This window comes from Tachysurus vachellii, chromosome 18, assembly GCF_030014155.1.
Source record: "Tachysurus vachellii isolate PV-2020 chromosome 18, HZAU_Pvac_v1, whole genome shotgun sequence".
NCBI lineage: Eukaryota > Metazoa > Chordata > Actinopteri > Siluriformes > Bagridae > Tachysurus > Tachysurus vachellii.
This window is the reverse complement of record NC_083477.1, coordinates 19,354,844-19,367,785: the sequence shown is the minus strand read 5'-3', so window position 1 is coordinate 19,367,785 and position 12,942 is coordinate 19,354,844. Positions and strand designations below refer to the sequence as shown.

Sequence of the window (12,942 nt, the reverse complement as noted above, 5' to 3'; positions counted from 1 at the left end):
CCTAGTGGTTAAAGTGTTGGAGTGTTGGGCTACCAATCAGGAGGTTGTGAGTTTGATACCTGGTCCACCAAGCTGCCACTTTTGGACCCCTGAGCAAGGCCCTTAACCCTAAGTTGTATTAAAAAAAAATGAGATAATGTAAGTCACTCTGGAAAAGTAAAAATACTGGAAATGTAAAGTAAATGTAAATCAGGAGGCCAAATGATTTAACATCAAACCTAAGATTATATAAAACTCAATCTAAGTAAAAAATAAAAAAAAAACGTACTATTTATATATATTTTTTTATTTATTTAATGTCGTGAATAATACCCGGTCTTAACATAAAAGCTACTTTGAAAGTTGATCCTCCAAAATCCTGTTCAAATCAGGCACATTCCGTACTAATGAATGGCCCTCGACCGAACTACAGACACCATCATCACACCGTATCCTTCCGCACATACCACATAGTTTACTTCGAACGAAATGTGGCCAAACGGACACATGTTCATTAATAATAAACAAATTTATCGCTATCTGTATCGTACTTTAATCGTCAAAGCGTTCTGGTCGTTATTCCACGTGTGTCGGAAACCCACACGAACACACAGCAGGTAGCGGTTTATTTTTTTAACTACGCGGTAGGATACATTAAACCGCATTCACCGTAATAAGAACTTCCTCTGAGGTGTGCGGTGTGCGTGAGAACAGTGCGCATGCGCAGTGCGACTCGGGCAGGGGCGACAGTGACGCGACGCCATTTTGAGGCTCCAGTTTCCAGTTAACATAACAGCGAGCTGCGGCGGTGCGGAGGGACGGACGGTTATTTCTTTTTTTTATTTCAGTCTCGGATACAGACAGCGTTGCTCTCACGCCGCTTAAAGAAGAAGAAAAAAGGGGGAAAAAAAACGGGTTGTCCGTTTTTCTTTGCTATCAGGTACGTTTATAACGTGTGTGTGTGTGTGTGAGAGAGTTCATAGAAGTTTAGGCGTTTCTTCTGTTAGCCGTCGAAGCGTTTTTACTTTTCCTAACTAGCTTCGTGTGTCTGCTTTTAAAAGACGAGCGATTTTTAGCTCTTATTACTGACTTGTAACTAATGATAACTTTTTTTTTTGTCCTTCTACGCTAACTACGTGCTAAGTGACATTTCTGACTACTTGGATAATTAGCCATCGGTTTTTCTCGTCACATTGAAATGTTTTTTTTTTACTTGTAATAGATTTGTGTTTTAGATTTTCACATTCTTTGCACCAAAACTCCACAACTACCCGCACGTTTCAGGTGTGTGTGAGAGAGCGAGCGAGAGAGAGAGAGAAAAGAAACCACTGTTTAGATACCTAATTTTTTTTTTTTTTTTTTTTTGTTTTATTATTTTTCCTACCCGTATTCTATCATACGGGAGCGGATTGGTTATCAATCAGCACGCACTACGGCTTTGCGGTATGCGTGCACTCACTAGCCAATCAGCGCGGCGTTTTTTGTGGACATGAGCCAATCCTGTGTGACGAGGCGGGACTTACTCGAATATAGGTGTGACTACGAGTGTTCTTTATTCAAGCTACATTTGACTAGCATGCTAGTTTATTTTGATTTTTTTTTTTTTTTTTTTAAAAAGGTGGATTTTTTTTATTGTGTCAACGTTTTTGAAGCTGCACTAAAGGTTACTATATTACATTAAAATGTATAAAGTTATGGGTTTTTTTTGCGTGTATTCGGTTTATCAAAGAAGTTCTCTAGCTACTTAATTGCAACCTGTTTTTCATAAAAATGCACAAAATGGAGGAATAAATCAACACGTGAACGCAGCTAAGAGTTTGTCACACTTTTATACACACCTAAAACTTGGATTGTTAAGTAAGTTCTGTAATTATGCTCAAAAACGTGAGTAAAGATTTTCTTATGGATTTCTTATTTAGTTTGTTTAGCACGAGTTCTCTCATTTAGCTAAAATAAAACACAACAAGTCGTTTGGTTTGAAGCAAAGCTGTGAGGCTTGTAGGGATGAAAACATTCCCATAAAGCTTTGATTTCTTTTTGTCTACGACTCCGTCTCTTGGATCAGTTCAGAAATCTGTGTGGTGTTTGATTCACTTTCTCCTGTCGAGTCGTTTTAGTTTGAATCGGTGTCGAAACGAATCACTAATCTGTTAGTAATCTGTAAACTGCACCAGGATCGAGTTCATACGGGGTAAATTCGGTGTGTGTGTGTGATATCGGTGTGCTGCCAAGAAATATTTGCTTAAAAACCCAATTGCCTTATTTTCCTAGGAGTTCATACAAATTTAGTGTGGTGTTTTCTAAGAACAGCTCACTTCACTCTTGATGCATTTTTTTTTCTTCAGAAACTCTTGCACCTTAGACTGCGTTTTAATGCAATCCCTCCTCTACCACAGGCCTCGTCTCATCGGCAGCACCTTTAACAGCCTTTCGTAAGGAAATAAACACTAGTGTTTGTGCAGAGGCAGGAGAACGAAGGAGCAGGATATAGAGCTGCTCTTTGATCTTACAGACACAGAAGGGGGGGGAACCCCAGCAGAGCTCCATCCGCTTTCCCTTACGCCACAGCACGGAAAATGTAGAAGGAGAATAACATGTTTAGTGTAATTTAGTTTAGTCGCCTTAGCATCTTTATTTCCATCACTGCGTAGTAAGTCCTAATGAAGACGTGACGGCGGGCCGTGCCGTGTCTTGCGCTATGTTCGTGGATGTGGCTTTTCTAAATGACTTCCGTTTGGGCAAAGATGACTCTTAAAAAGCAGATAGGTGAAATATTTAATAAGGGGAAAAGAAAAACAGTGTGGTTAATAATAGGTAGTTTGTCATGTAGAGGCTTTATCACTTTATTCCACTCTGATTTTGAGCAACTCCTGAGGCAGTCACGGAAGTGTTTTCAGCTTCATGGTAAATGCGTTGAAATGTTTTTCTCTCTTTTTCTAAACGATGTTGAATGAACTGCTTACAAAGTGTGTTTTCATAGCCACAGCTGCTCCTCTGTGTGCTCGGAGCGTTTTGGAAAACCTCCCTTCGCCCGCTTTTGGGAAAAAAAGGGCCCGATTTATTAACTTTGGCACAAGTTCACAGCGCTACAGTTTCCCTCCTCCTATTAAGAAGCTTTCTGTCTGCTTCGGTGTAGGCAGACGTCTGAAGTGCTGTACAGTACCTCCCCGGCAGACACACGCACACACACACACACACACACTGGAATGTCCGATGCTGACTGCAGGATGTTTTCATAAATGTGGGTTCCTGTAATTACCTGAGTGTAAAAGGGGCTCTTTTTTGTGAGTAAGAGCTTCAGATGAGCAGCTTAACTGCTTTAAGCCTAAAGAACGGTGTGAATTGCTGTATTTTAAGCTCCTCTCAAATGTTAATGTGGCTAACGAGGCATGAAAAGCTCAATCGTTTATATATAATGCAAGTAGAGACAGAAATCCCCCCCCCCCCAATTCCTAAAGAACAAACTGGCAACCAACACTGAGTGCTTTTTACTTTATTTTGAGAAGCTTTTTTTTCTTCGTTCGTGAAGCTAGTTTTGCATTTCATTCGACAGAGATGATTCTCTCACAGGCTCTCGAGAAGCCTGTGGTGTCTTGACAAAACGGAGCCGCAGCAGGTCTTTGGCCAACGGTTCGGATGTTAGCTGCGCCTTTCTCTCGGATGTGGTTATTGGAGTCTGGGTAGTGCCCTGATTTTTCTCTCAGCTGTGTTTGTGTTTGCGCTACATGGCACAGCTTTCACTATCATTTTCTTTGGGCTCGAGGCTGTAGTTTCTGACACTCTGCTCTTTTTCTAAAAAAAAAAAAAAAAAAATGAAATTTCCTTAAATTTGGAAACTAACTGTTAAATATATTATTTTACATGATTTGACTAATTTTATTTATTTTTTTGGTCAGCTATTTCCGAGATTATACTGTGGAGTGTTTCACAACATCAAGACAAGACAATTTAATATGAGGGGTATATCCCCAGGTGGAGCGAGCTTCTAGCATGTTCAGGAACCCGTACATTCACTGAGCTGACGCGATCGTGATCCTTTCACAACATGCAGTTTGGGAGTCAACGTCTGTTTCACACAGCTTGGGGAGGGTTAATCATGCGAAGACGACGAGACTAAATAAAATACAGCAAATGGCAGCAAACACGGCTTTTTTTTTTTTTTTTTTCTTTCTTTCCCCTTTTCTCAATCACAGACATGTCCATCCAGACTGAAATGTTTACCTGGGTGTGGGAACGGGTAAACAAGTAATTTCCCTGCAATTTTCTCAGAGGAGGATGAAAAAAATCACCATCCTGGCTGATTCCCATGGGGGAAAAAAAAAAATCACCTTTAAAATAGATAATTACCCCAGAGCCGCCCAGAGAGGGTTCATGAGGCATGAGTTCATACCAGTTTGTGACCGATTTCTGCTGCCTCTTGCGTGTACTCGATCACTCGTCCCCATCACGTACGTTATTAGACGCTGAAGAGCTACAGAGATGTAGACGTTAGAGACATTGTGGTTTTCAGTAGATTCATTAGTTCTCATGCTGTTTTGGTAGATTTGTTAATACCACCAGTGGAAAAGCAAGACTGGTAAAAGGATTTGCTTCTTAGTCAATGTTGAATTAATCTTCAATCACTTCCTTGGTAGCTCAAGGGGAATTCAAATTAGTGGTGAGTCGATTTTTGGCCGTGTTGCAAAAAGGAAAACACTCTAGACCAAACTGCCGTGGAACTCGTGAGGCGTTCAATCGTCGGCCCAGCGAGTCGCAGCACAGGAAGCCGTACCTAAGTGGTTTCCGTTGTCCTGGATTCAGTCTACATCCTCTCTCGCTCAGCAGAAACATGAAGGCAATCTCGTCTCGTGTTGATCTGACGTGGCTTCGAACATGTTTATACAAGTACTCTAGTCAGCATATTAAAAAAAAAAAACTAGCAAATTCAGCATAAAATGTGCTTTTGCTGGAACAGCTGTTTATAAAAAAGGTGAAAGTTGATATGTATAAATTATAATTCTTTCAAACTTTTCAAAGACCTGATGAGGATCTACTGAGTTTTCCACTATGAAAAACTTCTTTTAATTGTGGGTATAAGACGTTCCCTGGAGAATCAAGTCTGTAACGGTCCAAAGTTTCCACCAGATTCCATTTAAATTTTAGTCATTTTAGTTTCGGTGTCTTAAAAAAAGAAAAGGCAAGTTTTTATGTTGCAGACTTGGGATCGAGAGTGAGATGCAGACAGACCCAGTCAGGGCACAGTGCAATAAACCATTTAAAAGCGTCTGGTAGAAATCGGTCTGTCTATCCCAAGGCTGTTTATGTTCAATTAGCTTGTTGATCTTCATCACATTGTTCAGCACATCTCGATACTCTCATCAAGCGCTGATGGATGACGCTGACTAACCCTCAGGAATGTTTTTATTGCCAGTGCCAGGATGACTCACTCGTGTGTGTGTGTGTGTGTGTGTGGAGGGTGAGACACAGCTGCTTGAATGCTGGGAGTTTCCCCGAGAACACACACACACACACACGCAGCTTGAGGCTGTATGACTCGAGCCCCCTCTCACACACAGACAGCTGTTGTCTGAAAGGAACAGCGTGTTGAATACAGCCGCTCGGATTTCAGCTTGTTTGTAAAAGCCCGTATCGCATGTCCTCTTTCTCAGCTCTGCCAACTTGCACTCTGTACAGAGTTTTCTTCTTTACATTCACGACTGCTTTTCTTTGCTCTCCCCCGCAGATTCGGAAGTAGTTCGGACTGACGGCTCGGCATCACGATGGCTACCCAGAGTAAGTACACGGTTTTCGACAGTCTTGGAAATTCTAATTATAGTCGGGAAGCAAATGAGCAGGTTTGTGCGGTAAACACGGTGCCCTCCCCCCGCTGCGTACGCAAACACCTCTACTGGTGCCACACACGGTGACTGATGCTTGGACAGGTTGTGTTGAGACATGTAGAAAGATCTTGGTGTAAAGTCTGAAAGCTAGCCATTGTAGTGTGCAGGATATAATGGCTTACTTACTCTGCCTGCATGTCCTGCATGTAGTTTTCAGGGTAGTAAAACATGTGCATGTATTACACTCTTTTTAAGAGCAGAACATTAAAGTTAATTGAGGGATGTGGTAGTTTAGTGGTTAAGACTAACAATTGAAAGGTTGAGTTCGATTCCCAGGGCCACCAGGCTGCCACTGCTGGGGCCCCTGTGCAAGGCCCTTAACGTAAGTTGCTCTGGATAATGGTGTCTGCTAAATGCTGGAAATTATAATTTGGTTACTACTTGAGCCCAACTCCTTTTTATAAAGCTCCACCTACAGGATCCACGGGCACTTTGAACTATTGAAGCGCTAATGGACAGTCAGGGTCTAGAATTGAGCACTTTATCGTGCAAGTAGTGAACTGAAATAAATTTTCGTTTGTCAACCGTAGATGAAAGGCACAGTTGCTGAAGTTTTCTAGTTGTTTAACTGGTAAACGTTTTTAAGAGTTGTTTGTTTGTTTGTTGTTTTTTTTTTTCTTTTTCATTTATTACTTTGCTCTGTCTAATGTTAACATCGCTCCTTTGCTGTGGGGGTGTAGCTGATCTGATGGAGCTGGACATGGCGATGGAGCAGGACCGGAAAGCTGCAGTGAGCCACTGGCAGCAGCAGTCCTACCTGGACTCAGGTATCCATTCTGGAGCCACCACCACGGCACCCTCACTCTCTGGCAAGGGGAACCCAGAGGACGAGGAACTGGACAACCAGGTGCTGTATGAGTGGGAGCAGGGCTTCAGTCAGCCCTTTACGCCGGAGCATGTAGCAGGTATGAGTTGGTTTCTGTGGTCTAGTGGTGACAGCAGTGTAGCTTGTCACATACACAGATTGCTGTGTGCCTTGATGCAACGCTAACATCCATAATTAATTTTATTTCTTTTTTAGAAATGGACGGGCAATACGCCATGACTCGTGCCCAGCGTGTCCGTGCCGCCATGTTTCCTGAGACCCTGGATGAGGGCATGCAGATCCCCACCACCCAATTTGATTCCGCTAACCCCACCAACGTGCAGCGGCTGGCCGAGCCGTCCCAGATGCTCAAACACGCTGTGGTCAACCTCATCAACTATCAGGATGATGCCGAACTTGCTACCAGGGCTATTCCAGAGCTCACCAAGCTCCTCAATGATGAAGACCAGGTGAAAATTGCTTAGATTTCTTTCTTCACTAATGAAAGTATATCTTTTGGCCTAGGAGATTTAACCTAACTGTGACTGTATTTCAGAATCAACGAGGTACGGGTTATTTTAAGGTTGACCCAAAAATGTTTCTGTAGTGTAGCATCTTCACTATAAAAATAAAAAAAAAGGACAGGAGGACTTTAGAGAAGAGTTTTCACAAAATTGGAGCAGCATGTTTCGCTTTTTAACCGTCTACCTTTTCTCTCTGGAGGTGGTGGTAAATAAGGCGTCCGTCATGGTGCATCAGCTGTCGAAGAAGGAGGCGTCACGGCACGCCATCATGCGCTCCCCTCAGATGGTGTCGGCCATCGTGAGGACCATGCAGAACACTGCCGATGTGGAGACGGCACGCTGCACTGCCGGCACGCTGCACAATCTCTCCCACCACCGGGAGGGCCTTCTCGCCATCTTCAAATCTGGTGGCATCCCTGCTCTCGTCAAGATGCTGGGGTAAGAAATTCATACACATATTCACAGGTTGGGTAACAAAATGTCTATTTGAAGCAGAGTTGCTGTTAACTATAGAGTAAAGTGCTCTAAACATGTGTGACAGATCTCCAGTTGACAGCGTGCTGTTCTACGCCATCACCACCCTACACAACCTCCTACTGCACCAGGAAGGAGCTAAAATGGCCGTCCGTCTGGCCAGCGGCCTGCAGAAGATGGTCGCCCTGCTGAACAAGACCAACGTTAAATTCCTCGCCATCACCACAGACTGCCTACAGATCCTGGCCTACGGCAACCAGGAAAGCAAGGTGAGGATGTATGACCGATTCATAACATTTGTTTCTGCTGCTGATTTTGTAATATTGTTGAACCGACGTGTGGACTAAGCAAACTGGCTTGTTTTCCTTAGTTGATCATCTTGGCTAGCGGAGGCCCTCAGGCTCTGGTGAACATCATGAGGACCTATACGTACGAGAAGCTTCTGTGGACCACCAGCCGTGTGCTCAAAGTGCTGTCCGTTTGCTCCAGCAACAAACCCGCCATTGTGGAGGCTGGTGCGTTTATACAAGCAAACATACGCAATGATCAAAGTGTCCAGGCCTTTATTGGATATGACATAATTACTAACACAATTAGTTTGCTAGAGGAACAAAGCGTGTTCGTTAGAAAGCATTCATTTGGCTGGAATTACATTTTAAAAATTCAAGGCTTTAAATATAATCTAATTTAACCCTTTAGGCTTTTCTTGTTGTTGTAAATCTGGTGTCTGGGAAATGCACATTTATTTTTTTCATACTTTCTTTACATGTGATTTTTAATTGATTTGTGTGCCCCCTTTTTTTTTTTATACACAGGAGGCATGCAAGCTCTTGGACTTCATCTGACTGACCCCAGTCAGCGTCTGGTACAGAACTGCCTCTGGACCCTCAGAAACTTGTCGGATGCTGCCACGAAGCAGGTACTCACACTCTGTTTTTTACACACACACACACACACACACACACAACAAAATTAGTAATATTATTTAAAAATGAACAAAGCATGTTGTATTTGATTCTCATTCTTTATTTTTATCCTTGTTAACATGGCCTTCATTTTCTTTGCCCACAACAGGAGGGTATGGAAGGTTTGCTCGGCACCCTGGTCCAGCTGCTCGGCTCAGATGACATCAATGTGGTGACGTGTGCCGCCGGCATTCTGTCCAACCTCACGTGCAACAACTACAAGAACAAAATGATGGTGTGCCAGGTCGGCGGCATCGAGTCACTTGTGCGTACCGTGCTTAGAGCTGGAGACCGTGAGGACATCACAGAACCAGCCGTGTGCGCCCTCCGCCATCTCACTTCCAGACACCAGGACGCCGAAATGGCCCAGAATGCTGTGCGTCTGCACTACGGTCTTCCAGTGGTGGTCAAACTGCTGCACCCACCCTCACACTGGCCGCTTATTAAGGTACAAGGTTTTCACCAGCTTTTAATCAGAATCTTTTAACCTTTTTTTTTCCCCTTTACAATAGATATTTGAATTACGTAGTTGTCCATCAGATCTGCTTCTGTTGCCTGTTTGTCCATTTTCATGTCTGCTTTACAAGTCTTATCATTGTGTTGTGCTCCTCCGTCCCAGGCCACAGTTGGTCTGATCCGTAACCTGGCACTATGTCCAGCCAATCACGCACCTCTGCGCGAGCAGGGTGCCATCCCCCGATTAGTCCAGCTGCTCGTGAGGGCACACCAGGACACCCAGAGACGCACCTCCATGGGAGGCACACAGCAACAATTTGTGGTGAGTATTTTGGCAAATGACTACTTTTTTTTTATACTCGGACACGTTCTCTTAAGATTATGATTACGGTTGTTTTGTATGCATGCTCTTCAAGGAGGGAGTTCGAATGGAGGAGATAGTAGAGGGCTGTACTGGTGCACTCCACATCCTGGCCAGAGATGTGCACAACAGAATTGTTATCCGAGGACTCAACACCATCCCTCTGTTTGTTCAGGTCTGTAATGACTTCTTGACTCGGATGATATTTATGACAAAAGCACCGATACTCAAGAGCCGCCTTTTTGCTTTATTGTGTAGTTGCTGTACTCACCGATCGAGAACATCCAGCGTGTCGCAGCAGGCGTACTTTGCGAACTGGCACAGGACAAGGAAGCGGCCGAGGCCATCGAAGCCGAGGGAGCGACGGCACCTCTCACTGAACTGCTGCACTCCAGGAACGAGGGAGTGGGTGAGTGTGTTTAGGCGGGTGGTTTCAAGCTAAACTGTTTACAGCTTAGACTAAACTTAGAATCTAAATGTTTAGAAAAACCTTATGTTTAATAGCTTTTTCCAACTTTTGAACTGCTCATCAGATACACGTTCCTCTCAAAAAGTGCAAACCATTTGCAAGGAAATTGTTGAAATTTCAGTTTGTAAAACAGTTTCAATTTTTTTTATTTTTTTCCTTTGATTACAAACTAATGTATGACAGCAGTTTAGGAGCTATATGGGCTTGATCAGTTCTTCATGGCCTTTTCGTTGCTTCAGCTTTTTTTAGACAGGTACAGTCTGTTCTATTTGGAAGGCAGCATAAGGACAGCTGTCTTCTGAGGTTTGCTTATTTTGGACGAATTCAAAGTAGCACAATGTGTCCTCGTTTGGAAAAGGCAATCCCGTAATTTAGTTCATCAGACCATGAAGTTTCAGGCACTCGTTACGTTTACTGTTCATTTAAGATCCTGCGTGTACTCGAGTACAAAATCCTATTATAATTAGCCTTGATGAAGTCTACACAATTATTCTTAAATGAAACAAATTGGGTAATCTTGCTGCTAATGTTACTAAACTGTAATGCTTTGGTCTGGTTTTTATTTATTTTTAAATCCCGCTTTTCTCTTTGTCTAGCTACGTATGCGGCAGCTGTGCTGTTCCGCATGTCTGAGGACAAACCTCAGGACTACAAGAAGCGCCTGTCTGTTGAGCTCACTAGCTCTCTCTTCAGAACAGAGCCCATGGCCTGGAACGAGGTAGGTAACACCCGGGAATAAGGTGCGCACACACACACCTGATTAACAGTCTGCCTCCATTCGATTTTTCTGTTCTTCTTTCTTAGACTGGTGATATGGGTCTGGATATAGGAGCTCAGGGAGAGCCTGTTGGATACAGAACAGACGGTAAGAGTCCTGTCACCTTTTCCCTGCTGTATCCATTATATTGAAACCGTTAAATGGTCTTGGTTTATAGATGTTAGTGTGATCATACTCCGACTTTTATTTAAGATTGTAATTCTAGCTCAGTGTAATATATATTGAGTTACACTGATCTCATTAAGTTATTTAATATAGTTTTTAGTAGCATTTTCTTTTTTTTTTTTTTTTGTTCTTTAACTCCTACAGTGGTAAGCGTATCATGAATATTTAGGGGAAACATAAGTGAATGCATGCATCATTAATATTTTGAGTTTTAAACAGAAGGTTATTGTATTTCTGTGCGCTCATTTTTCATTCACTCTGTTATAGAGCCAAGCTACCGCTCCTTCCACGCAGGCTACGCCCAGGACAGCCTGGGCATGGATGGCATACTGGAACATGAGCTCGCTGGTCACCATCCCGGAGCAGAGTACCCAGTGGAGGGGCTTCCTGACCTCGGCCACAGCCACGACCTGATGGACGGCCTTCCTCCCACAGACTCCAATCAGCTGGCCTGGTTCGACACGGACCTCTAAACACATTCTCACACACAGTCTGCAAGTAGAGAAGGTAAGAGAAAGGAACAAGAAAAACTTATGGCTAAAACGTACAGGACGTTTCGGACATGACCCCATGATTCAAATGATTCACTTTTTGTAAGGTCACTCATTTCTGGTAACCACTTGTTCCTATAAAGCTAAAAATTTTTTAAAATCGTTTTTGTTTTTCATTGCAGCTGTATTGCGTGAATGAAACTGGATTGTGATTTTTGCCTAAAGAGTCACCGAAGGGTTGCGGCGGGTGGGCGAGCATATCAGAAAGTGCCTGACACAATGCGCACACACACACACACACACTGCATACACACACATACATGTACAAACCTGTTGGAGATTAGAGGGAGTTTTCTACGAGGAACAAGAGGAAGGGATGCCAACCCCCCCTTTTTTTGTTGTTGTTATTCTGGACCTTTTTTTTTCCACACTTGGCCATGACGGAGGAAGGGAAGTCGAGATTGGATTTTGGAAGCGGGTGCTCTTTTAACAGCAAAGACAGAAGGTCTAAAGATGGAACTGTAAACCTTTTTATCTTTGTTTTTATTTCAATTTTCCTTTTATTTTTATTTTTTTAAGATCAGTCTACGATGCTGACCTCCTAGCTTGGTTTTGACTTCTATTATGTATTCCATTTTTTTTTTTTCAGCGGTAATTTGTATTTCCTTTTTGTCTTCTGTAGTGTTGTAGTGGACTTGCCTCATGTCAGTTTCTCAAGCTTTCTCACATAAACGGTGTCGAACACTAATAATCGGTTTCTATGTAATCTGACAAAGTGTAACGATGTGTAGCTTTTTTTTTTTCTTTTTTTTTTATACGATCAGCTGTTGAGCATTGGGAGAAATATATGCATTCTTATTAAAGAAAAAAGTATGCCTGGAGAGGCACTTTTCAGTGTCACACTTGTTCTATATAAGGTGTGGGGTGAAAACATGGAGATCAAGGGAGGAGAGGGGGGCACAGACTTGTCAGATTATTTTTGTTTTCCTTTCTTTTCTATGCTATCTTGAGGTAGTCTCTCTATTGAAGCGACGTCGTTGTTTTCGTTTGCCTGTGCGGCTTCTTTTGGGAACATGGATAATGACATAGCTAAACAATAAAAGACTTTTATTCCACTGTGTATCCAAGGACTTTTTTTTTTTTCTTTTCCCCTCCTTTCTTCACTATCATTAGGTGCTGATTCTATGGTGTTAGATTTTTGTTTTGTGTGGTGCAGCTTCTTGGTCGCTGTGTTATGAAACCATAGATGTAAACAGATAAATTATAAAGTAACTTATTATATATTTATGCTTAGAAGAGGACTGTCGTATCCTCAGCTGTGTTTCATGCTTCAGATTATCAGGAACAAAGATGTCTATCGCCATCATCGTCATGCTATTTGAAGCCCTTGTGTGTAATTGGTTTAACGTCACTGATGTACAGAATTTTATTTATTTTTTTTCTTTTTTTTTTTCTGGTGTGTTTGAGATCAAAGTGAGAGGCATCGGGGTGTGTGTGTAACTAGTCAACCTTCTTTTATAAATAGATACTGTTTCTTTATCATGTCAGAAGCCTAAGCTTTTGTATAGCCATGTTAAAGGGAATGTACAGCATGCA

The 12,942-nt window shown here is 42.6% G+C and overlaps 1 protein-coding gene across 1 annotated transcript; it reads left to right on the top strand.

Moving 5' to 3' along the window:
* The first annotated feature begins 690 nt into the window (after window positions 1–690).
* Window positions 691–12,461, top strand: LOC132860692 (catenin beta-1-like). The gene is made up of 16 exons (XM_060891967.1): window positions 691–919; window positions 5,702–5,751; window positions 6,539–6,763; window positions 6,880–7,133; window positions 7,387–7,625; window positions 7,729–7,930; window positions 8,032–8,176; window positions 8,477–8,580; window positions 8,736–9,074; window positions 9,246–9,404; window positions 9,499–9,618; window positions 9,702–9,852; window positions 10,509–10,630; window positions 10,717–10,777; window positions 11,123–11,362; window positions 11,529–12,461. Exons 2-15 carry the CDS (start codon window positions 5,739–5,741, stop codon window positions 11,326–11,328), a joined length of 2,340 nt encoding a protein of 779 aa, XP_060747950.1. The 5' UTR covers window positions 691–919; window positions 5,702–5,738; the 3' UTR covers window positions 11,329–11,362; window positions 11,529–12,461.
* Window positions 12,462–12,942: the final 481 nt, after the last annotated feature.